The sequence below is a fragment of the Carcharodon carcharias genome, chromosome 16 (assembly GCF_017639515.1).
Source record: "Carcharodon carcharias isolate sCarCar2 chromosome 16, sCarCar2.pri, whole genome shotgun sequence".
Classification (NCBI taxonomy): Eukaryota; Metazoa; Chordata; class Chondrichthyes; order Lamniformes; family Lamnidae; genus Carcharodon; species Carcharodon carcharias.
In genome coordinates, this window is record NC_054482.1 from 100,519,472 (window position 1) to 100,544,174 (window position 24,703).

General features: G+C 38.9%; 1 protein-coding gene across 2 annotated transcripts in view; it reads right to left on the reverse strand.

Moving 5' to 3' along the window:
• Nucleotides 1–3,932: 3,932 nt before the first annotated feature.
• fnbp1l (formin binding protein 1-like) overlaps nt 3,933–24,703 on the reverse strand; it is a 154,751-nt gene continuing 133,980 nt past the window's right edge. Inside the window, exons 10-15 of one of the 2 annotated variants that reach the window (XM_041208280.1) lie at nt 23,127–23,236; nt 18,832–18,964; nt 17,109–17,227; nt 14,881–15,035; nt 7,647–7,805; nt 3,933–6,809 (exon numbers count right to left, since the gene is read on the reverse strand). In XM_041208280.1, coding sequence (XP_041064214.1) covers nt 6,802–6,809; nt 7,647–7,805; nt 14,881–15,035; nt 17,109–17,227; nt 18,832–18,964; nt 23,127–23,236 — 684 coding nt within the window. In that variant the 3' untranslated portion in view covers nt 3,933–6,801. Of the gene's footprint in view, nt 7,806–14,880; nt 15,036–17,108; nt 17,228–18,831; nt 18,965–23,126; nt 23,237–24,703 lie in introns of both variants that reach the window. The other variant, XM_041208279.1, reaches the window with a different exon arrangement.

A 24,703-nucleotide genomic window follows, 5' to 3' on the forward strand; every position in this document is an offset into this window, starting at 1 on the left:
CAATCACTCCTCCTAATATTTCCTTCTTCGGATCAGTGTCAATGTTTGGCTAATTACATTTCAGTGAAGCATGCTATGAGCACTGGACTTTACAAGATGGTTATATGTTGAAACTTCTCCCTTAAGGTGAAGCAGAACCTTCTGGAAAGGGGAATGGTGAGGTCAGACTAAACATGTCTGCTCAGAGACAGGCCAATGTGATCTCAATACCATGGGGGAAATGAACTCAAACAGAAACCTATTGAAATATCAAGTGACAGTTTTAATACCTGGTACAGCTGGGTTTTAAAATACAAAGCAGATTGAGACACAAAGCAGATACTGATTAATGCTTCATTAACACTTAATTTCACCTAACCCTCAGTGAGCATTGTAAATTGGCAAACACTCTTCACATTGAGGCGGAAACCTCTTTTAAGGAAAGAATAGATAAATATCTGAAGCAGATGGAGACCAGCAGGGCAGGAAAAGTCAGTTTATATTGCTTTAGCTAAGAGGTGGCACAGACACAATTTACCATCAGTACAGTAAACTTCTACAGTTCTATGATTAGAAGGGGAAATGCTGTCATATTTGGACTTGCCTTGGATATGATCTGAGCCTTGCCTTGGTTTGTACTCAGCTTACCTCAGCCAGAGTGACAGTAGCGGCAATGCAATTAGTCCAGCATCCTTGTGATAGGTGTGGAGGAGGGGAAAAAAAAATCATGTTCAGGAGCAAGGCTACTAGCTGATTGTCAAAGGAACAGTGTCGCTAAAACTGTACTGATAGACAGGGCATGCTTCAGCAGATTGTCCCTTAACACTTCACTGATGAATTTAACTAATTCCAACTCCAGGAGGGGTCAATAGATAGCAATTAAGTGCGGGAACCTGGCTGATTTCACCCTCCTCAGCCCATTAGACACAGAGGGAAACTACTGCTCTAGTAGCAATCATTTGTGCACAGAATGAAATTTGAACCTGGACCTTCTAGCCAGAACTAGGCCATTATGGAGAGCTCTTCATTCATCTTTTCAGATAATATTATAGACTTTCTCTACAAAAAGTTCCATCATGGCAGATATTTATAAATACTCAGGGACACAGCAAATTTTTGTGGTATGTGAGAAAGGAGGAAAGAAAGCAACTTCATAGTAGATTTCATAACATCACTATTTACAAGTATATAACTCTAGTCATGTTATTTACGAACATATACATAGTTTAGCATACACGAACAAAATGAAAAATCATCGTCTGAAAGGTTAATTCTCATTTCTCTCTCCACGGATGCTGCAAGACCGGCTGAGCATTCCCAGCATTTTGTTTTTATTTCAGATTTCTACCATCTGCAGTATTTTACTTTTGTAAAAAGGTAACTATTATATTGGAATGAATTAAAGTTGTATGCCAACATCAGGGATCAAATTACACTACAAAACAATTTATGTCCAAAGTTTATTATAGCCCTGAGATATTAGTGTTATAACAAATTGTAATTGTGTGTGCTATTGTTAAATTATATAATGACCAACCCTATTAGCTTTTTTTGAGGTGAGAGAGACTGAAGACATTGGTAATGTTGTAGATGTAATTAATCTGCATTTTCAAAATCTCTCTTCGATAAGGTAACCCGTAACAGACTAACGAACAAAGTCAGAACATGAAAGCAGAGGGCAAGTAGCAGAATGGTTTACAAGTTGACATCAAGACAGAAAGCAGATAGGGAAAGTGAAGGGTAGTTATTCAGAGTGGCAGAAGGTGGGACCATTGCTGATCATAATTTACATCAGTGATTGGGACTTTGGAATCAAAAAACACCCATTTTTAAATTTGTAGTAGACACCAATTTTTACCGGGCGAGTGGCAAGGATACTGAGGAGCACTGCAAATTACAGAAAGACATCAATAAACTTACAGAATATGAAGAATAGGGAGGTTACTTATTACTTGAAAAGGTGGCGCAGAGGAACAAAGGGATCGGAGTACAAATACATCAGTCACTAAAGAGTGCACCGCAGGTTAACAAGGCTATATGGGAAAAAAACAAGCATTTGGTTTTATTTCTAGAGGGATAGAATTGAAAAGTAGAGATATGCTAAACCTATCAAACCTTCACACCACGCTTTAAGAGTGCTGTGTAGAGTTCTGATCGCTGTATTACAAAAAGGATATAAAGCCACTGGAGAGGGTGCAAAGTAGATTTACAAGGATGATTCCTGATAATGTATACTCACAAATTTCTGGTAAGGATCAACAGGCTCTTCTCTTCAAAAAGGGCTGAGCATTACTTACTGGAGGGCTCTAATGAAAGGTTTTGGCAGAATGGATACAGAGAATGTTTCATCTTGTGCAGAAGAACATAACTAGAGGCCAATATACTCACGACTAAATTCAATAGGGAATTCAGAAGAAACTTCTTCACCCAAAGATAGTGATAATGCAGAACTCACTACCACTGGGAGTGGTTGAAGCAAACAGAATATGTAGATGCATTTAAGGGGAAACTGGACAAGCATATGACGGAGAAGGAATCAGAGTTATGATGATAGGTTTAGATGAGGAAAACGAGAGGAGGTTTGAGTGGGACATAAATACCAACATGGACTGATTAGGCCGAAAAGCCTGTTTGTGTGTTATATATCCTATATAATTTTAATCTGAAAACTCTTCTGATCTCAGACTGATATGCTGATTCATGCAAAATATTTAAATAAAGACTTGTATTTACATACAGGTAGTGCCTTTGCAGTCACAGGATTATAGCATTATAGCTGTGATGTATTTTTGGAATTTAATCGCAATTTTGAAGTATGAAACCCAGCAACCAATTTGTACACAGCAAGAACACACAAACAGTGATCAGTGTGATATATAAACACCCGGAATTAGTTTTAGGTCTTGTCCAAAGGATAAATATTGGCCAGGATACTGGGAGAACTCCCCTGCTCCTTTTTAAAAAGTGCCATGGGATCTTTTATGCCCACCTGAGGGGGCAACCTCATCTAAAAAGATGGCACCTCCAAGACATTCCCCAAGTACTGCACAGAAGTGCCAGCCCAGTTGGGTGCGCAAGCCTCTTAAGTGGAATTTGAACCCATTACTTTCTGACTCATGGAGAAAGCAGCATCTAATATCTAACGTTCTTCCCTCTTACCTTGATGATGCAGGCTTAAGCAGCATCAACAGAACTTTTCTTCAATAATTATTGGTGCATGAACCTGGCACGCAATTGAGGGGTATTGGCCAAAGACAGACTTAACTACAATGTCCACACATTTACTGTTTCCAGTAGGGATCACCAGATGCCAACCAGGATTTTTTTTCTAAAAAACATAAATTTTTGCCAGGGATAACTATAGTCATAATTCAGATGAGATCAGGGAAATCTCATCTCTATGGTTTAATGCCACACGACATTGTACAGTTACCTACAAGTCACTGGGGAGCCTACACAACCATGTTTCTGTTGTCAAAAGCAGCTAACGCTTCATCTATTTATAAAGTGATATACATTCTATTTATATATTGATATAGATATGCAACATCATAAGTTGCCTTAGATCGTTCATTGTTAGTGAAAAGCTGGGTACCAAGATCCCTCTGTCTATTTTTAAAGATGCAACACGATTTCAAGTTATACTACAGCAGCAGGACAAAGGAACATGGATTCTGGTTGGTCAAAGGTCAGCTGAAATATAATATCAGAAAGTTCTTCATAGAGCAATTAACACCTGGAATAGCCTTTCAGATAGGGTATTGGAGGAAAACAACAGTTCTGGCTCATCCACATGTAGTTTGTAACATGGAAAATAAGTGGAATGCTTTAAAATGTGTTATTTTGACCAGCATCTTTGAAAGTTTAGGTGGGGCTACATGAAAGATGAGGAACATGCAATACCATAAGCAAACTTCTTACAAAGAAAAACAGTAACTTCTGTCAACAGCTTCTAGGAGTATCAAAACTGGTTTAATTTCAGAAAGAAAAGCAAAACATTAGTTAATAGATGCTTAAATAGACAAAACTCCGTGGAATACATTAATTTATTTAAACAGTTCTCAACAAGGTATTTTAAACAGTATCTTAAGTGTTTTTAAAAACAAGAATCAAAAATCAACATGTGCATAAAGATCATTAATTCAAAACCTTGGCTGCTTTTCACACTACATTCTACTTTGCCTGACAACTTGTCAGTTACAATTTTAACCAGATCCTCACACACTGTATATAACTTGAAAAAAATTGTAATGTGCAAGAAAAATCCCTCCTTCAATCGTTTGCCTCTTTACTTATATTTGTAGATTTCCTCACAAAAAGCAGCATACCTAAAATTACATACAAAGCAAAAGCGATACAACATTACAAACTGGATAACAGTCTGCTTCACTTACCTAACTGCAGATTTACAGCTATGGAAAAAGTAGCTTTTCTATTACATTCTAGCACTTTCACAGTTAAATTGCTGTAAAAATTAAGACAACTCAGATCATACTTAGTGCCTACTTGAAAGATTACTCTACAAACCATTGCCAATATTTTCATAGTGGTTTACTTCAGAAATGTACAATAAACAAGATTATGTGCCACCATGTTGCAAATTTATAGTGAACTAACACTTTAAAAATACACATACTTGAATACAAGGAAGCATGTATACTTCAGAATTTTTTTTTTTTAAAAAGAGTATTTTAAAAAGTCATTTAATCCAAATTCTTCTGAACATTTAAAGATCATTAGTGGATTTTTGTCAACTCCGCAATCAGTCTACCAGAAATTCTATTCACTTACCAGGAAGTCACCATGGAACAGAAATAAGAATTTTCTGTTACACAATGTCTTATTATTTTTATTGCAGTGAAAGGTTTCCACATATTTATCAGCTTTAGTGGGTAACTCATGTTAACCATAGTAAATGGTTAAATGTAATGCTTTGTGTGGTTGGCGTGTGCAATTTGGTCTGGAAACACTAAAATGTTATACCAGCAAGTAAATTTAAATATATCCAGAAATTAATACAATGGAAATAGACAGAAGATAGTTTCACATTTGTAATTTCTATACAGGAAACTCAACCAGATACAAGTAGTAATAAACAGATTTGGGTCAAAGCATCAAATCATATCTGCACAGTCCACCCCATTTTTGCTCAGTTTTACCGAAAATTCAGATTTTAAACTAACACAAAATGGTCCTCTCTACAGCATAGATAAAATTGGACTTCAAGTCATAAAATATTTTAGATCATTTCAAAAGGTACTGCTGAGAAGGCTTGCCTTTTTTTCCTGCCACTTGATAAAACTCATTCCAAGTGACCCAATAATCAAAAACATTTGAATTTGAAGAATTTTTCTGGTGGGTTTGAAATTGATTGAAGGTTGTATAACTGCAGTTAAGATCACAGGTTGAACATGGACTGCAACATGAGAACAAAGTTTGCATTACATGCAGCTTTAAGTATTCTGGAAGAAAAAAAAGTCTGCACTTGCATTACTGCTCAACTAGATAAAAGTGCACATGGTTTAGGTTACGTATAATATCCACAAGAGTCAACATATCCACACATTGACATGTGTGACCACACCAGAGGAGAGGATCTGCACAGCTATCCTGAATAAACTAGAGCTTCATATGAATTGGTTATTCTTAAGACTCAACCAGAATGAAAAAAATTACAAAATACTAATTGAAAAACATTCATTTCAAATAAATCTTGTTAACTAATACAAATCTTTAGTATTAAAAACAATATAAATGTTGACAGAGATCTTAGTTGCAAAATTCCTCTGGTACCGTTTTTTTTTATATACTAGGTATGACTACATCAGCAGCTGGAGTACCAAGAGAATACACAAGTCAATCAAAACTGATGAGCTGCCATGAGCCTGCAACAAATGTGAGCCTTGAGAAAGACTACTGGAAACAATGGCAGTCAGCAGATTTAGGCACTCTTCTGTTAAAACAGTTGATTTAAGGCAGCAGCTGTATAGTAAGATAGTGATAAAGTAAATGGTTGGTGTATCTTCACTGAGCTCACGTTGCACATCTCTCAAAGTTTGAGCCCAATTGTGTCTCTTCACAGTGAGCCATGCTTGTTTTCCTGAAGCCATGCTGTTTTTCAGGTGTGTTTCCATTGACTCAGTCTTCATTGATCAATCCAATACACACAAAATATGCAGGCCAAAAGCAAGGAGGGAGGAGAATTCATAAACTATACACAGACAAAAATGAAAGGTTGCATCTACTGGCTTGTCAGAGCTCCTCAACACTGGTAAATCAACACACTATTACCATGCAGTACTGGGTAGCAGCACAAATGAAAAATGGAATGGAACTACAAAAGTGAAACATCGAGAAGGGATTATGCTAGGTAACGTAAGGATTGCACAACAACAAAACAGGCCAACCACAGTACAGTCTAGACATTTCTGAAGTGAATATTTAGTGTGATTTACGAAAGCATGCAACAGCATGTTAGGGCGAGCATGTAGGATGGCACAGGCAGACAGCACTATATTTTAAAATACTATCTGATGGCAAAGTCATTTTGAATGTACTTTACCTGGGTCAGATAAACCTTTGGCATTGATTATGACCTATGAAATACTGTACTGTTGATTCACCAGATACCATGTGAACTGTAGTTAGAATGGTGTTAACTGTGTTAGTAGCAAAATTAACCAATATGAAACATGCAGTTTCCTCCTCCTTCCTCATCTACCAGCCTCAATCTTTCAGCCATGCCCTCTCCCCACCCAGAAAACAGCTGCATGCAACCTCCTTCAATGCCTCGCCCAATGTTTCAAGAACCCACACACCAATTCAGGAACCTGCAGTCCGGGAGAGGAAAAGAAAGAAAGCACCATTACTAAATTCAGCTGGAACAAACAAAAGAAATAAAAGGTAACAGGAGAAACTTTATAAGTTTTAGATAGAATTCGTTAACTATGCAACCCTAAAGTACCACATCTGCATCCAGGTTTTGAAAGAGGTTAAGTTAAATTAGTTGAAGTCAGATTTTCATCTTGACAATTGGCAAAAATAATCCTTAAGTAATAACAGAACATTTCAAGGGCAAATGCAGATTATGTTCTATTTTTAAAAATGAAACATGAATGTAACGAACACTTTAATGCACCCTCCCACCAGTACACAAAAGTTATTTATTGTGAATCAAGTTTTTGCTTAAATGTTATAAATAAAGCAAAGGACTGTTAGTTTTTAAATCTAGATTACTACTTCTAAATTAAAAATTTATATTTCAATAAAAAGTCTGAAAACCTTGGTTTCAATGATGGATTAAAAAATATAAAACACCAAGAACCTTCACCTATATACACATATACAAAATTTAAGGCATCAGGAATAATAGGAAGGATTAATGCTTTCAGGTAACAATACTAGAGTTAAACTGTTTCCAAATACTATGACATGGAATAATCCAGGGTCTGCATTCCTGCACAAAGGATAACTTTTAAGAATAAAATCTCAATTGATAAATTCAGCTCACATGGTGAACAAAGAATTATGCAGTAGGAACACAGAAAATATAAGAATTCATACTCTTAATGTTTCTCCACTATTCTTTTAGCTGTTTAAATTAATGCATTTCCCACATGAGTATAACTGGATTTCAGCATCTTATATTTATATATAGGTCACTGCACCTTTACTGTTTTTCTCTAGAGTAATATCTACATATGATGTTGGCACATAGCCTTCTTGTCCATTCTGTTTGCGTGTTCTTGTCCAGCCATCTCCTTTATCTTCTTCAATAACATACAATACCTCTCCTTCTCGCATTGCTAACGTCCCTTCATTTTGCCCTGCAAGAGGGGAAAACAATTAGACAAGTCCAAATCTGCCTGATACAAATGGAGGCCATTTGGTCTGTTGTACTGGCTCTTTGTGCTGACTCTTTGAAAAAGTTATCCAATTAGTTACACCACCCACACACTTTCTACACAGCTCTCCAAATTTTCCCTTTACTTCAGTATGTCATTGTTAGGAACATAGGAGCAAGAGGAGGAGTAGGTCATTCGGCCCATTGAGCCTGCTCTGTCCTTCAAACAGATCACAGCTGATCATCTACCTCAATACCATTTTTCACACTGTCACCATATCCCTAGATGACATTAGTACCTAGAAATCTATCTATTTCTGTCTTGAACACGTTTAGTGATTGAGCTTCCACAGCCCTCTGAGATAGAGAATTCCAATGATTCATCACCCTCTGGGTGAAGAATTTCCTCCTCATCTCAGTCTTAAATGGCCTGCCCTTATTCTGAGACTGTTCCCTGGTTCGACACTCACCAGGCAGGGGAAACATCCTATCCACATCTACCCTTTCACAGTCTGTAAGAACTTTAAGCTACAATGAGATCACCTCAAATCCTCTGAAACTCTAGAAAATGCAGGCTCAGTTTCTTCAATTGCTCCTCATAAGACAATCCTGCCATCCCATGGATTGGTCTGATGAACCTCCGTTGCACTCCCTCTATGGCAACGATATCCTTCCTGAGATAAGGAGACCAAAACTGTACACAATACTCCAGGTGCGGTCTCACTAAGGCCCTATACAATTGCAGCAAGACATCTTCATTCCTGTACTCAAATCCCCTTGTGATGAAGGGCAACATACCATTTGCTTTCCTAATTGCTTGCTGCATCTGCATATCATCTTTTAGTGACTCATGAACAAGGGCACCCAGCTTCCTTTGGACATCAACACTTCCCAGCCTCTCACTAGTTAAGAAATACTCTGCCTTTCTGTTTTTTTTCCCCCAAGTGGATAACTTCACATTTATTCACATTATATCCCATTTGCCACACTCTTGCCCATTCACATAGCCTATTCAAATCCCCTTGAAGTCTCCTTGCTAATTTGTGGCTGTTTATGGAAAAACATTGGACACCGTCAGTCAGCTGATGAATTCTTGTACACATGTAAAAAAAACTACAGGTTCGTGCAGCTGCCCTTTTTTTCTTAGGAAAAAAAATAATGAGGAGGGGTCCAATGCCAAACAAAAATAACAACCATTATAGAGCTCGATTAGGTCACAACAGTATTGTGCCCAGTTCTGGTCACCAAACTTTATGATGCGAGGGTCCTTGAGAGAGTGCATAAGAGATTTACCAGAATGGGTCCATGGATGAGAAACTTTAGCTAAAGAAGCTGGGATTGTTCTTCTTGAAGCAAAGGAGGTCAATGAGAGATTTGATAGAGGTGTACAGGATTATGACAGGTTTAGATAAGGTAGCCAATAGCTGATAGTACAAGGAGGACACAGATTTAAGGCTTTGGGCAAGATGTGAGGAAGAACTTTTTATGTAGCAAATGGTAATGAACATGCCACTTATGAGGATGTTGGAAGCAAACATGATGAATGATTTCAAAATGAAATTGGACAGGAATTTGAGAGAAATAACTTGTAGGGCTATGGGAGCAGAACAGGGATAATGCGATTGATTGGACTGCCCTCCAGAGAACCAGCACAGACTCAATGGGGCCAAATGGCTTCCTTCTGCGCTGTAATGACTCTACGAAGGGTATTGAAGATAGGGCAGACGTAGATAAGTTGTTTAAACTAGTAATGGGGGTCAAAAATTATCAGCTATAAATACAAGACAATCAATAAATCCAATAATGAACTTAAACCAAAGCTTTTTCACCCAGAACATGGTTAGAAGGTGGAGCCTGCTACAACATAGGGGGTCATTGAGACCAATAGCATAGGTGCATTTAAAAGGAAGAGTAATGAGCACGGGGAGGGGGAAGAAACAAAGACATGTTGGTAGGGTGAGATGAAGCAGGATGGGTGGAGGCTCGTGTGGAGCATTTGGGCCAAATGACCAGCTTCAGTGTTGTAAATTCCCTGTAAAAAGAAAGATGCATTTGTATAGCATTCTCCATAACCACCTGACATCCCAAAGCACTTTACAGCCAATTAATTGAAGTGCAATCATTGTTGTAATATAGGAAAGATGGCAGTGAATTTGCACACAGCATGCTCCCACAAACAACGACTGGATAATTTGTTTCTTGTGATGTTGATTGAAGGATAAATATTGGCCAGGGCACAGGGGTTAACTCCCTGCTCTGAGATGCTATGAGAAGCCTTGATTTAACATCTCATCTGAAAGTGCTGCACTGGAGTATCAGCCTTGATTTGTGCGCTCAAGTCATGAAATGGGACTTGAACCCACAACCTTCTGCCTGAGCCATGGCTGACAATTTTATATATTTGTTCTAATATATTGCCTCTTATTGACAACATAAATTATTTTCTGAGAACAATCCTATAATCATTTTAAAACCAAAACATGAAACTCAAAAATGTACCAACTCCTGAACCTATGTTAAAAGGTAAGGTTTTAACACATTCACAACCCACCCATGTAGAGAGTTAAAATTGGCCCCATAATGTCCGGCAGAAAACCTTTTGTTCAACCATTTATTTTCTCAACTTCCCACTTCAAATGAAAACGCCAGTTTAGTGCGAGATGGATCTACATAAGCTGTGTCTTTAAAATGTATAAGTAGTTCTTTCAACAGCTTTGTTGATAAAGATGCATTAACTCAGTAAGTAGTCATTTCAGCAAAGTAACACATAACACAATGGTAAAAAGGGAGGATTCAGAACCTTACAGTATCATGAAATGATTAGTACAATCTTGCAATATTAAGAAATAATTTCAGGTACTGAATCAGTCAAAACCTATTTTGAAATATGCCTCTACAAATGACTAAACTACCCATCAATTTTGTACCCAAAATCAGGTACATCAGCATGCACGTTATGCACTTCTTGAAATGGTTCCTTAATACTGCAGGATTTTACCTGCGCTAGTAACCTAGTGATACTGTATGGTTCTGAATCCTCCTATTCTCTCTCATGAGATGTATTAATGTGCTAAAATTACTACTTTCTGTCAAAGCTTTGCACTGTCTTATGTCACGTTCAGGATGTCTGCACATCCCAGGACCTGTTTTCTGTGTTAAAAAAAGATACTTCTTCCAGCACTTCAAGCTTATTGTGAGCTTTTCAGTGGTGTTAATCTCATAACAATCATTCAGCAGCATCCTTCAATCCTTTGAAGAAAACATATATTTGTACAAGACCAGCCACAAATGGCGAATGAAAATCATTGGGATTGGGATAATACATTTTCCATGAGTATGACAGCTTTTGAAATTTGTGCAACTGTAACTTTATGGAATTCTGATAGAGGTTTTTATTCTTTCATGGGATGTGAGCATCACTGAAAAGGGCAGCATTTGTTGTCTATCCCAAATTGCCCATGAAAAGGTGGTGGTGAGCTGCTGCCTTGAACCACTGCAGTCTAGCTGGTGCAAGTTCACTCAGTGCTGTTAGGAAGGGAGTTCCAGAATTTTGATCCCATGAAGGAATGGCAATATAATTGAATGCTGCTGAAAAGAGAGACACGTTGCAAAGGCTTTTCGACCTGCACTCATCAGGACAATTGCAAGAATGCCAAATTTCAAATGATCACAATTTATACTACATGAGAAAAGGGTGCTGATTGGTTGGCAAGTCGACTCCGATTGGTCAAGGCATTGCCATAGCAAATGCCTCAGCCAGATACAACTTGCCAACCAATCAGTTCTCTCTTCTCCTGTATTATAAGTTATTGAGTTCGTTTAAAATTTGGCATTCTTGCATTTGCCTTGATGAGTACAAGATGAAAAACTATGAGAACAAGTCTCTTTTTTCAGCAAAATTCAAGTTCACTGCTAGCAGTTGATATATTTCCAAGTCAAGGTGGTATCTGGCTTGGAGGGGGACTTGCAGGTGGCAATGTTCCTATGCATCTGCTGTCCTTGTCCTTCTAGGTGGGAGAGATCAAACATTTGGAAGGTGCCAAAGGAGCCTTGGTGAGTTGCTGCTTTGCACCTTGTAGATGGTACACAATGCTGCCACTGTGCATCGGTGATGGAGGGAGTGAATGTCTAAGTTGGTGGATGGGGTACCAATCATGTGGGCTGCTTTGTCCTGGATGATGTCAAGCTTTTTGAGTGTTTTTGGAGCTGTACTCATTCAGGCAAGTGGACACTTGTGGCTTTGGACGGTGGTCAGGATTTTGGGGATTCAGCAGGCGAGTTACTCACCTCAGAATTCCCAGCTTCTGACCTGCTCTTATAGCCACAGTATTTATATGGCTGGTTCACTTCAGTTCACGGTCAATGGTAAACCCGAGGTCGCAGATAATGAGGGATTCAGCGATGGTAATGCCCTTAAATGTCATGGGGAGCTGGTTAGACTGTGTGTTGGGAATGGTCATTGCCTGACACCTGTGTGGTGCGAATGTTACTTGTCACTTTTCAGCCCAAACCTGAATGTTGCTGAGGTCTTGCTGCATATTGGCATGGACTGCTTCACTATTTGAGGAGTTGCAAATGGTATTAAACGTTGTGCAATGATGTGCACTCAACAGCAAACATCCCACTTCTGACCTGATGATGGAGGGAAGATTTTGATGAAACAGCTGAAGATAGTTGGCTTAAGACACCACCCTGAGGAACTCCTGGGACCAAGATGATACTCCTCCAACAACCACAAACATCTTCCTTTGTGCTAGGCATAGCTCCAACTAATGGAAAGACCCCCACCTCCCAGATTCCCACTGACTTCAATTTTGCGAGGTCTCCTTAATGCCACGCTCAGTCAAGGGCAGTCCCTCTCACTTCCCATTAAATTCAACTGTTTTGACCTTGATTTGGCTATACGGAGGTCAGGAGCTGAGTGGTCTTGCAGAACCCAAACTGAGCATCAATGAGTAGGTTATTGCTGTATAAGTGCTGTTTTAAAGCACTTTACTCACGATTGAGAGGAGGCTGATTGGGCAGTAATTAGATTTGTCCTGATCTTAGTCAACCAGAAAGATCTTTGCACAGGCACTCCCAGGTCCCTCTGCCCCTGCACATTTTTTAGAACTGTGCAATTTAATCTATATTGCCTCTCCCTATTCCTTCTGACAAAGTACATCACCTTACACTTCTCTGTATTAAAGTCCATCTGCCACTGGTCTGCCAGTTCTGTCCTGTTACAGTTGATCGGTCTCATGTTCACTGTCTGCCACAGATCCAAGTTTGGAAGCACTGGCAAATTTTAAAAATCTCCAAAAGCTTTTGCTTTTCGAGAGAGAAGAGGCCCAGCCTGTTCAGTCTTTCTTGGTCATTCTAATACATCAATTCCGACATCAACCTTGTAAATATTTCTTTTAGAACTTCTACAGTGCCTCTATATCCTTTATGTAATATGGAGGTCAAAATTGTGCACAATACTAAGTGTGGTCTAACCAAGTTTCTATATAATTCTATTTCCCCAGAAATAAAGCCAAATGTTTTGTTTCTTAATGGCTTTGTTAATGCGAATTGCTATTTTTTATAATTTGTGAATTTGTACCCCCAGGTCATTTTGCTGCTCTACCCCTTACATATGGTGGGATTTTCAGCATCCACCTGCCGCCATGATCTTCCGATCCCACTGCAAGTCAATGGACTTCTGGCTGGGCGTTGCTTCGCCTGCGGTGGGTCCCACCCATGACGGGGCTAGAAAATCCCGGCCAGAATCTTAAACAAAAACAGAAACAGAAATACCTGGAAAAACTCAGCAGGTGTGGCAGCATCCGCAGAGAAGAGTACAGTTGACGTTTCGAGTCCTCGTGACCCTTCAACAGAACTAAGTAAAATTTGGAAAGGGGTGAAATATAAGCTGGTTTAAGGGAGGAGGGATGTTTTTGTTGGGACAAGCAGCCAGTGATAGGAGGAGATAACCAAAAGCTGTCACAGACAAAAGAACAAAGAGGTGTTGAAGGTGATGATATTATCTAAAGGAATGTGCTAATTAAGAGTATAAGGCAGGACAGATAAGGTACAGATAGCTCTGGTGGGGGTGGGGGAATGCTAAAAAGTAGAAATAAACAATGGTGGAAATACATTTAAAATGAGTGGAAATAGGTGGGAAAAGAAAAAATCTATATAAATTATTGGAAAAAACAAAAAGGAGGGGGAAGAAACAGGAAGGGGGTGGGGATGGAGGAGAGAGTTCAAGATCTAAAATTGTTGAACTCAATATTCAGTCCGGAAGGCTTTGAAGTGCCTAGTCAGAAGATGAGGTGCTGTTCCTCCAGTTTGCGTTGAGCTTCACTGGAATAATGCAGCAAGCCAAGGACAGACATGTGGGCAAGAGAGCAGGGTGGAGTGTTGAGATGGCAAGCGACAGGGAGGTCTGGGTCATTCTTGCGGACAGACCGAAGGTGTTCTGCAAAGCGGTCACCCAGTCTGCGTTTGGTCTCTCCAATGTAGAGGAAACCGGCCAGAATCTTATTTTCCAATGGAGTAGATGGCCTCCTTATTCCTACCAAAATGCAGCAACATTGTACTGGATTTTGACAATCTTGCAGACTGCTCAATAGCATGATCATTTTACAGATCATTAAATTGGATACCACATTACATTCCACCTTACCCTTTAACATTTAGACTTTAACTCCTCTTTTCCCACTCCCACATACTCAGATACTGGGTCAGTTCATGGAATATTTTGGGGTCCCAAACATTTTGTCATCAAATAGAACCCATGAGGGAGAACAAGGTAATTTAATAAATCTTGATGCAACTAAAATTTACCCAAGTTTTTCCTTAAATTGGTACTTCATGCAACAGGTAGTGGCTAATTTGTAAAATATATGTTACCTTTAAATAAAGTAGAAATTCTTATAAAGTAATTCAGAAATGCTCTTGAAATGCCTTTAGTCTTGGACTAGTGTTGAAAATTTACAGAAATAAAATTGATCAAATAAATGTTATCTTTTAATCGAAAGCCTTTGGTTTTAAAAATAAACCTAGAAAAAAAATGACTAAACTGAAGATCTTACCATCAAATGGGTATAGAGCTTTGCAGTGGCCAACAGCAGGTAGAGGCTCATCATCTTCAAATTCATCATCAAACTCAGCTGAACGATGTGGTTCTGGGTATCTCTGGTTCGTTCTCTGCTCTTGATTTGGATCATCCATATAGCTCCCTTCAGGGCTGATAGTGGTGAAGTCAGTGAAGAGTTATTAAAAAAATAAGAAACTTACCTGAAATACTAATGTCTGTACTGTCTAGACTTAAATGCAGTTTAAATATTAGCCATTAGGCAAATAAGCTATTCATGCAACGAGATGTACCTTTAAATAAATGCCCCTGGAATTGTCACCAGTAGCAAATTATTCTTTGAACCTCTATTTTATTTATCTAAGTTTTTTGTGAAGGGAAGCATTGAGGGGATATATCTTATATAGCTGTTTGGATTGTCGCCAGTAACATCACACTCATTTTTAAATAAATTCCCCAATTGTCCTCACCCACCACCCTGAAAAGCTCAGCAATTGGCACTGGAGTACTTGTGCCAGTCATCTGCTGGTACCTTGCTCAACTGTCTATTCTCATACAAGAGCTCAACATTAGCACTGGCAAGGATTCAACTTGAAGTAATGCAACTATCAGGGATCAAACCTGGGATTTTCCTGCTCAGTATGGATCAACCAGTTGTGCTTTGAGCTCAATATTTTTATTCATTCACGGGATGTGGGCATCACTGGCTGGGTCAGCATTTATTGCCCATCCCTAGTTGCCCTTGGGAAGGTGGTGGCAAGCTGCCGTCTTGAACCGCTGCAGTCATGTGGTGTAGGTACACCCACAGTGCTGTTAGGAAGGGAGTTCCAGGATTTTGACCCAGCGACAGTGAAGGAACAGCGATATATTTCCAAGTTAGGATGTTGAGTGACTTGGAGGGGTACTTCCAGGTGGTGGTGTTCCCATCTATCTGCTGTCCTTGTCCTTCTAGATGATAGTGGTTGTGGGTTTGGAAGGTGCTGTCAAAGAAGCCTTGATGAATTCCTGCAGTGCATCTTTTAGATGGTACACACTGCTGTTAATGTGCGTAAGTGGTGGAGGGAGTGAATGTTTGTGGATGTGGTGACAATCAAGCGGGGTGCTTTGTCCTGAATGGTGTCAAGCTGCTTGAGTGTTGTAGGTGCTGCACTCATCCAGGCAACAGGGGAGTATTCCTTCACACACCTGACCTGTGCCTCAGATAATGGACAGGCTTTGGGGAGACAGGAGGCAAGTTACTTGTCGCAGGATTCCTAGCCTCTGAACTGCACTTGTAACCACCGTATTTATATTGCTAGTCCAGTTCAGTTTCTAGTCAATGGTAACCCCCAGGATGTTGATAATATATTATTATAGGTCTTAGATGTCATGCAGTCGATACCATTTGAAACATTTAGACATTATTTTAAGTGACATCAGCACTGGGTAAAGGACAACATGCAGGTTGGGAGTGTTACCAAAACCGCAACACATCGAAAGTTAGATGATATCCAACCACAAGAAAAAAATGTTTGGCAGCTAATTATCAGTGTTTATGCCTTTTAATATGCTCTCTAAAATGTTATTCCTTGTATAATATTTACAATCCATAGCAACAATTCTCATCCTTTTTGGAGCAGTATGCTTATACCAGAAATGGGTGTCACAAGTGACATGAGAACAGGCTCCCAAAATCTAATTTATATTGTGCAAACTGCAGCAAGATAACAGATTTTATTTCTCCCTCTATCAATGGAATATAGTGTACCCTGTATTTATGCCACAACAGATGCTCCATGTTAGAAATGGCAGATATAATATAACTTCCTGAAAGTTGCAGAAAATCAACCCAATATTAACTACTGTTCTACAGGTTTTAAATCTGATGTTCTTCAATGCTATGCAATTCTATGATGCAGTTTTGATTATCCAGCTTCTGTTGATATGAACACTTACCAAAAGTTTGTAACTGAAGTCAACTTATAGTTTTACTGTACAATTTCTTGTTCAAATACTTGTCTTTGCAACTGACTAGATGACTAGTTTGCAGAAAATTGTAAAGAAAGAAAAGTAATCTATTCAGCATGCACTACTAAAGAATTCTATGTCACTAAAGCACATGAATATTAACTCTAAATTAAATTCAGTTCTAATTTATTTTAGAAATCATTTGACTGAAACCAGTTAAAATTCATTAAATTGTGAATGATGTTCCAACTTCATTAACTACAGAGGCTAAATGCATACCTTTCTCTTCCAGGTGTTCCATGATGGTTAATTTCGGCAGGTCGTTCGAACATAGCACCACCACTTAATCGCCTATCTCCTCTTCCACATGTTCTGTTTTCAACCTCAAAGAGCCATGTCTTAGAGAGATTTATGTAAAATCAGCTTTATAATCAAATCAACTAATAACGATGTCTGTTCACAAGAGCATACTATAACACTGCCCATATAGGTCATAATAAAATTAACCAGTTCTTTATAACACAAACAACAGAACAGTGCACAGTTTCAGTTAAATAAATGAATACTTTAGCCTGCGCCATCTCAAAACACCTTCTAGGGTGGAATCTCAATTATTTGTCCCCATCCTTCTCCACCAAAAAGGTATTCAAAGTTCCACTGCAAGTGATCTAGATGGTCTGAATCCAGGACAGCTAAGTTATTGTGAAGAAAGATGCCAAGGTAAATCCCAGTACTTTCAGTCTGCAGTATAGGTTCCCAGGTCAGTTTCATAATTCATTGGCACTTTAACTTTAATCAAGAACATGCCCATGTTCTGTATTATTCTGTCCCACCCAATAATAAACCAAGCTTTTGGCTGCAATAATAACCGGCAGCTTTACAATCATTCACCAGCAGCGTTTAAAATCAGAGTCTTGAGCTTAAACTAAACAGTCTGTATGCGGAGTGGAGGGCATATCAACTGCTGCAGGAATCCAAAACAGAAGCAAAATATTGTGTATGTTGGAAATTTGAAATAAAAACAGAAACTGTTGAAAATACGCAGTATGCCTGATGAAAGCTCACAGACCTGAAACATTAACTCTGTTCTTCTCTCCACAGATGCTACCAGACATGCTGAGTGTTTCCAGCAGTTTCTGATTTCATTACTACAGGAATCAGTTAGTTCTATAGACTTTAACATGGGGGAAAAAAAACCCATCAGTTTATCAAGCCTGTCCTATACTGCCATGGAACAACTTACGCACACCATGATCCCACCTTAGCCACCCCCACTGATCCCCTCAACCCCACCCATACATTAAGCCATGCAATCTCTTAGCACATGCTTAGTTTTACGCCACTCATGGACTCTTAATTCAGTCTAATTCTAAAACGTTGTTTATAGCTGAGCGCCCAACTCCCTACAGTAAACCCAGCTGTTACAGCACTAGCCAGCTTCTTCACCACTCTACAGAAAGCAGAATAGCAACACTTTAAACATACTCTTGATTGTAAATGAAGTATCAGTGGGGGAAGAAATTGACCAATTGGCTCAGAACTATAGTAAAAGTTTTTCCACAAATGCATGTAATTTCTGGTCATTTTCCACAACTGCCCTGTGACCTGCATCAATTTTATGTAATTTCACTCACCCTGCCCATAACCAGTATTTTGCTCATCACTTGTGTCTGTGGGGCCTTAAACTGGTTTGATATTGAAATTAAATGTTGTTACATAGGGTGACCTCAGTGAACATACTATAAGGTTTCCAAGCCAAGAAGATCTGGGATTTTACATCTATCTGGCTCAGCAATATCGCATATTATATAATATCGCATATTATATAATATCACATGTCTATAACATAATATCTTTAAGCTGAATTGGCAGGTTAGTACTCAAATATAAAATAAAATTAGATGAATCAGACCATTCCTGGCATATAAAATGCTTATAAGCATGAGAACAATGTTCAACATCGATATCTTTTATACAATAAATATGTTGTTTTCTAAGTTACCTCATGCTTTTGAATCTCATGACGTAGTTTGTCAATGTTGCACATGGTCTCTGATATCTTTGGGTGCAAACTACCAGAATCACCCATCTGAGGATTTCGTTCATAAACGTCTTTCATTTTGTTTAAGGCATCTCTGGGAAAAATAAAAACAGCATCCTGAGTTACCTTGTTATTTCATGCAAAGTGCACTAAATGTCACTAGGTCTGCAACTGTCATTTTTATTTAACCTTTACACTTTTAAATCCTTTTTATTAATGTTGCCTGATTATATAAGTCTGAGTAGGCTGAAAAAGTCTCCATGACTTTATATACAATCTATATAAATTAATGCAGTATCTTAAACTGTTAAAGAAGCCCCATTATGCCTCCTTAATTCAGCCAGTGTAATTTTAAACTGCTGCACAGTATTTACCTAGGCTAATTCAAAAAATATGCAGTTCTTATATTCAATACCTGGGCTCAAAGGCAAGAATCCGCATGCCTTCTTGACTACCTTTCTACCTGTCCAGCCACCTTCAGGGTTCTGGGGATATGCATTCCAAGGTCACTTTGTTCCTCTACAGCCCTCCATATCCTACCATCTATTGTTAGCCTTCCCCAAACATATTACCTCTTACTTCTCCAAATAAAATTCCATTTTCCACTGTCCTGCTCACGTGACAAATCCATTAATACCTTCCTGTATCTACATCTTTCTTCTTCATTATCGATCACATGGCCATTTTTTGTATCATCTGCAACTACTTAATCATACCCTCTACATTTAAGTATAAATCATTGACATACTACAAAAAGCAAGGGTATTGATAGTACTGATAAAAGCAAAATACTGCAGATGCTGGAAATCTGAAACAAAAACAGAAAATGCTGGAAAACTCAGCAGGTCTAACAGCCTCTGTGGAGAGAAAAAAAAACGGAGTTAATGTTTCAAGTCCTTATGAGTCTTTTTCAAAGCTCTGAAGAAGAGTCATAAGGATTCAAAACGTTAACTTTTTTTTACTCTCCACAGATGCTATTGGGCAACCTAGTTTTTTTTAAAAAACATAATGAAACCTCGCTACACTAGTTTTGAAATTCCAGTATGCTTATTAGAACCAACTGCACAAGTTGAAGTACATGTTATGATTAAGGAAGTTTAAGAATTTAGGCACCATACTGAGAAACAAGTTTGCAAAATCTGGTAATCTTTGGATTGCCTTCTGTGCTCGGCACTAGACAGGCTGAGAAGAGGAATGTTTGGATGATCAACATGTGAATGCTACACTTGCAGGAGAGGAAAAGGTCCACATTCTTGGGGAACTAGAGCAAGTTCTGGAACAAGTAGTATTTAATCCCTTTGGCACAGCCTACCAGGGGAGAAGAGACTAAAAAAGTTTGCGGTAGGTTAAAAAATAATAGAAGGCAAACAGAATATCAAAAAATTCAATGAGAAAACCAGCAAAATGAATGAGTCAACATTCCAAAAAACGTGAATGAGGATTGGTGATACATACAGGAAGCATTGTGATGAAGAATAACTATGCAAGACAATAATACAATAGCTGTAAAGGAAACATGGCTTATGTTTGGAGAAGACTGAGAAATTTAATATTCCAGTTCTAGTTTTTACAGATGAGATAGGAAGTTTTAAAAAAAAAGCGTTGAGGCCGAAGCTTATACGATCATGACATTGTGATCTATGGGGTTTATGGTAAGACAGAATTCACGTGGATACATCTGAACTAGGAAAGGAAATGGTATAAATCTTAGTATGCATTACAGGTCACCAGTGGACAGATGTAACTGAAAGCGAGATCTGTAGACATTTTAGGGATATAGGCAAGAATTTATAGAATATCATTGCAACTACTTCCAAAAAACAAAAAAGGAAAGGAAAAAGAATAGACAAAACTCCCAAATTATATAAAAACCTGAATTTTCAATTCATTAAAAATGAAGGTATTTGGCAGAATGCTCCTTTCTTTCCACATTCTAAAAGCTCATTCAGTTTTTGTTGTCTCTTTCTGTCTAATTTTCAGTTCTTATTCTTTTTGTTGTTTTTCTCCATTGATACCTTATTTGGGTGGTCACTTTTCATGTGCGAATGACCACATGAGTCATCACCACTAGGTTTAATCCAATCTTCAAATGGCATTCACCAACTTTCTAACAGGGATCACTAAAAATCAATCAGAAGCAGAAATTTTGGCTACTTTTTGTCTCTAGTTCAGAGCATCGAGTCCAAACTTAGGATGTTAATTGTTGCTCATGTGGACATCACCTAACTCAGCAAACATTGGGAGCAAATGTGAGACACTGGGGTCAATAGGATGTAGGACAACTGTTCCCTGGTGCATTTCCCATGGCAACACCTCAAGCAGAGTTGACTTGCCTTTTTTCTTGCATCTGTCCTGATAAGTGTAAGGCAAAAAATTTCGACAGCTTTTCTCTTTTTCTGCAATACTCTAGTTCTACATTTTACTTGCCAGCCATCGTTGAAACTTATATGTTAAATGTGCACTCAAATTATAAAAAAGATAATTCACTTTTATTAGCAACCAAATCCTAAAATCTTATCAATTTTTTTATGTCATAGGTTCTTAAAGAACAATAACATTGATGTTCCTGCCACTTCAATTTATCATGAAATGTCAGTGCCAATAGGAACAGGAGTAAGTCATTCAGCCCTTCATGCCTGCTGTGCCTCAATAAAATCATGGCTGATCTGGTTGCAGTCTCAATTCCACTTTCTTGACTGCCCCCTATAACCCTCAACTCCCTTGCCTACCAAAAATCTAACTCTGCCTGGAGTAAATTCAATGACCCAGCCTCCACTGCTCTTTGTGGAAGAGAATTCCTCATATTCATGACCCTCAGAAAATAATCCTCCTCATCTCCATCTTAAAAGGGAGACCTCTTATTCTTAAACTGTGTTCTCTAGTTCTAGACTCCCCCACAAGTAGAAACACCCTCCCGGAATAAGATCACCTTTCATTCTTCTAAACTCCAATGAGTACAGACCCCCATCTGTCCAATATTTCTTCATAGGATAAGCCCTTCATCCCAGGAACGAGTTAAGTGACCCTTCTCTGTACTGCTTCAAATAAGGACACTAAAACTGTACACAGTATTCTAGATGTGGTCTCACTAATGTACTGTACAGCTGCAGCAAACTCTCCTACTCTTATATTCCAATCCCCTTGCAATAAAGGCCAACATTTCATTTGCCTTCCTAAACACTTGCTGTGCTTGCATACTGAATTTTTGTGATTCACATACCAGGACTACCAGATCCCTCTGTACCACAAAGCTCTGCAATCTCACTCGAAATTGTATACACTGCTTTTCTATTCTTCCTGCCAAATAATATAATGGAACCATGCCAGAATATTGCCGCTGGCTTGCGGGGGCGGACCTGACATGCCAATGCGTAAAATGATGTGAGATGACATTGGGCGTGCACCCCCACATCACGCGTCATTTCGATCTTTTGTTCAGCAGCTACGCACCTGCTGAACTGTCAACGGCCTATTAAGGCCGTTGAGAAAGTAATTAACCATATTAACAACACTGCCCGTCCAACCATAAGGTTGGCGGGCAGGCGAAGAGCCCAAGCAGCCTTTACGTTTTTCAGGAAACCTCATCCATGGGGCCACGGGGGGGGGGAGGCTTCCTGAAGGCTTTTTAAAATAATTTCATAAATTTTGCTACACAAACAAACATATCCCAGCTCATGAGGGGACATGTTTAAATTTCTTTTTTACTTTATTTATAACAACATTTAAAAAATTTTTTTTAAAATCACCTTACTTTCCAAGACAGCTCTGTGCCTCGGAGATTGCTGTGCTCTTTCGCATACATGCGCAAAAAACGCGCAGGTCCTGACTCTCCTTCCCCCCGCGCACAGAGGTAGCGCTACTGCCCCCCCCCCCCCAAGTAAAATGGCGTCGCGCAACCAATCGCAGGCAGCGATCGGCTCCACGCCCACCTCCACCCAGCCCGCCCGACATAGGTAAGATGCCGCCCCATGTGAAGTTACTTCTACATTGTTGGGTTTACATTCAAGTTAAAATCTGCTATCTGTAGAGTACACCTACACAGCTTCATATTCTGGTTTTAATTATTACAGCTCAAAATAAGATATTTAAACTAACAGTTAATCTCATTCATGCTGCATTAACTCTCGTGATTTGTCTGGATATGGTGCATATGGATATGGGTAGACTCAGATTTATTATTCAGAACGTTACAAGGGATTTACAATTTTCATTACTTTAATACCTCACAGACAAGTACAATATCGTGAGCATCAGACCTTTGATCCATTTCTTTCTGCAATTCCTTGTTAAGTTCATCAATCTTCTGTTGCAGTTTCTTGCGCCTCTGTTCTGGTGGCAGATGACTAAAGTCTTCTGATGTAGTTCCCTAAAACAAAGATGGAACCAATAGTTACTGTGTGCTTAACACTAATTCCATACCTTGGTGTCAAATTGCATTGTATAAATACAGAAGCGGTGACATCCAATGCAAAGCTTAAACCAACTTTACAGTTAGAGATTGATATGATTCTTAGGTCAAGTGATTTGGTGCAGCACAATAAACCATGACATAACCTGCAAAATTTCCACCCTTAGCTTCTTATAGTGAGATTTGCTCCTAGAGCACCACGACTTTGCCCAAAACCTCTGGAGATAATGAAAATGTGCATTTTTGAGCAGACCCATCAATAATAGATCACTTGCCACAACAAATCACATGCCCTACTTAAAAAATATAATACACACCAAGCATCTAGTTCCAGGTAACATTTATTAGGACACTTGTACATCTTCAAAATGGATCAATGCAATCGCTGCTGTTTTGTGGACATGATTCTTGATCCTTACAAGTCTTTAATAAGTTGCTCTCACCATTAGGGCCACTTTTTAAAAATAAGTACTTGGCTTTGCCTTTAGTCATAGGTGTATCATGTCCACATATCCATTCATTTGTCGTAGCAGCGTTGCATTGTATCCCATCAGTAAACTGTTGTGTAGGAGTATATAGAATGTTAGAGAAAAGCAAAAGCATATGCTGTATGTGGTGTAGTAGTATGTCAATACACGCAGATCACTGATACATCTTTCAAGCGTGCACAAAAGCTGCCAAGGATATTGATGTAGTACAAGTTAGGAAGAAGATAGAAGAGGCAAGAGATAAACTGAAGACAGTAGAAGTCTGACTGCTTAAATCTCAGTTCTGAGGGGTAGGGCTAGGAAAGGCAAAAATATTTTTTGCTAATAATCTAAAATACACGCGCACAGAATATTTTTGGAACTGTGCAGATGCTCCCAGGCTACTACTGCATATGCATCTGGACAACAGACTTGACTCCTAATCAGAATGACACAGATTTGACTCCTACAGCTATCATCCGCATTGGTTTATTTTCATAGAGATTTTCTACGGTTCTTGGTCAGGATGCTAGACACCATCTCACATGCAGAATTCTTGAAAGAAAAGGGAAAGAGGGGGCAGGCACAAATAACAGCATCCATTGTGCACTATTTAAATTTCTATCAGCTTACCATGGTATGGCAATGAAGGGGTCTAAGAAAATACCAAAACTCAGATTGACTGCCATTAGGGATTCAGGGCAATGGGGTTGGGGTGAGAGTGAGGGCAAAGAATTAAAATACATTTTAAAAGATTGTTCACACACACACACACACAGACACAGACACAGACACAGACACAGACACAGACACAGACACAGACACAGACACAGACACAGACACAGACACAGACACAGACACAGACACAGACACAGACACAGACACAGACACAGACACAGACACACACACACACACACACACAAAGAAATAGCTCAATGCCAACACAATGCATCAGATC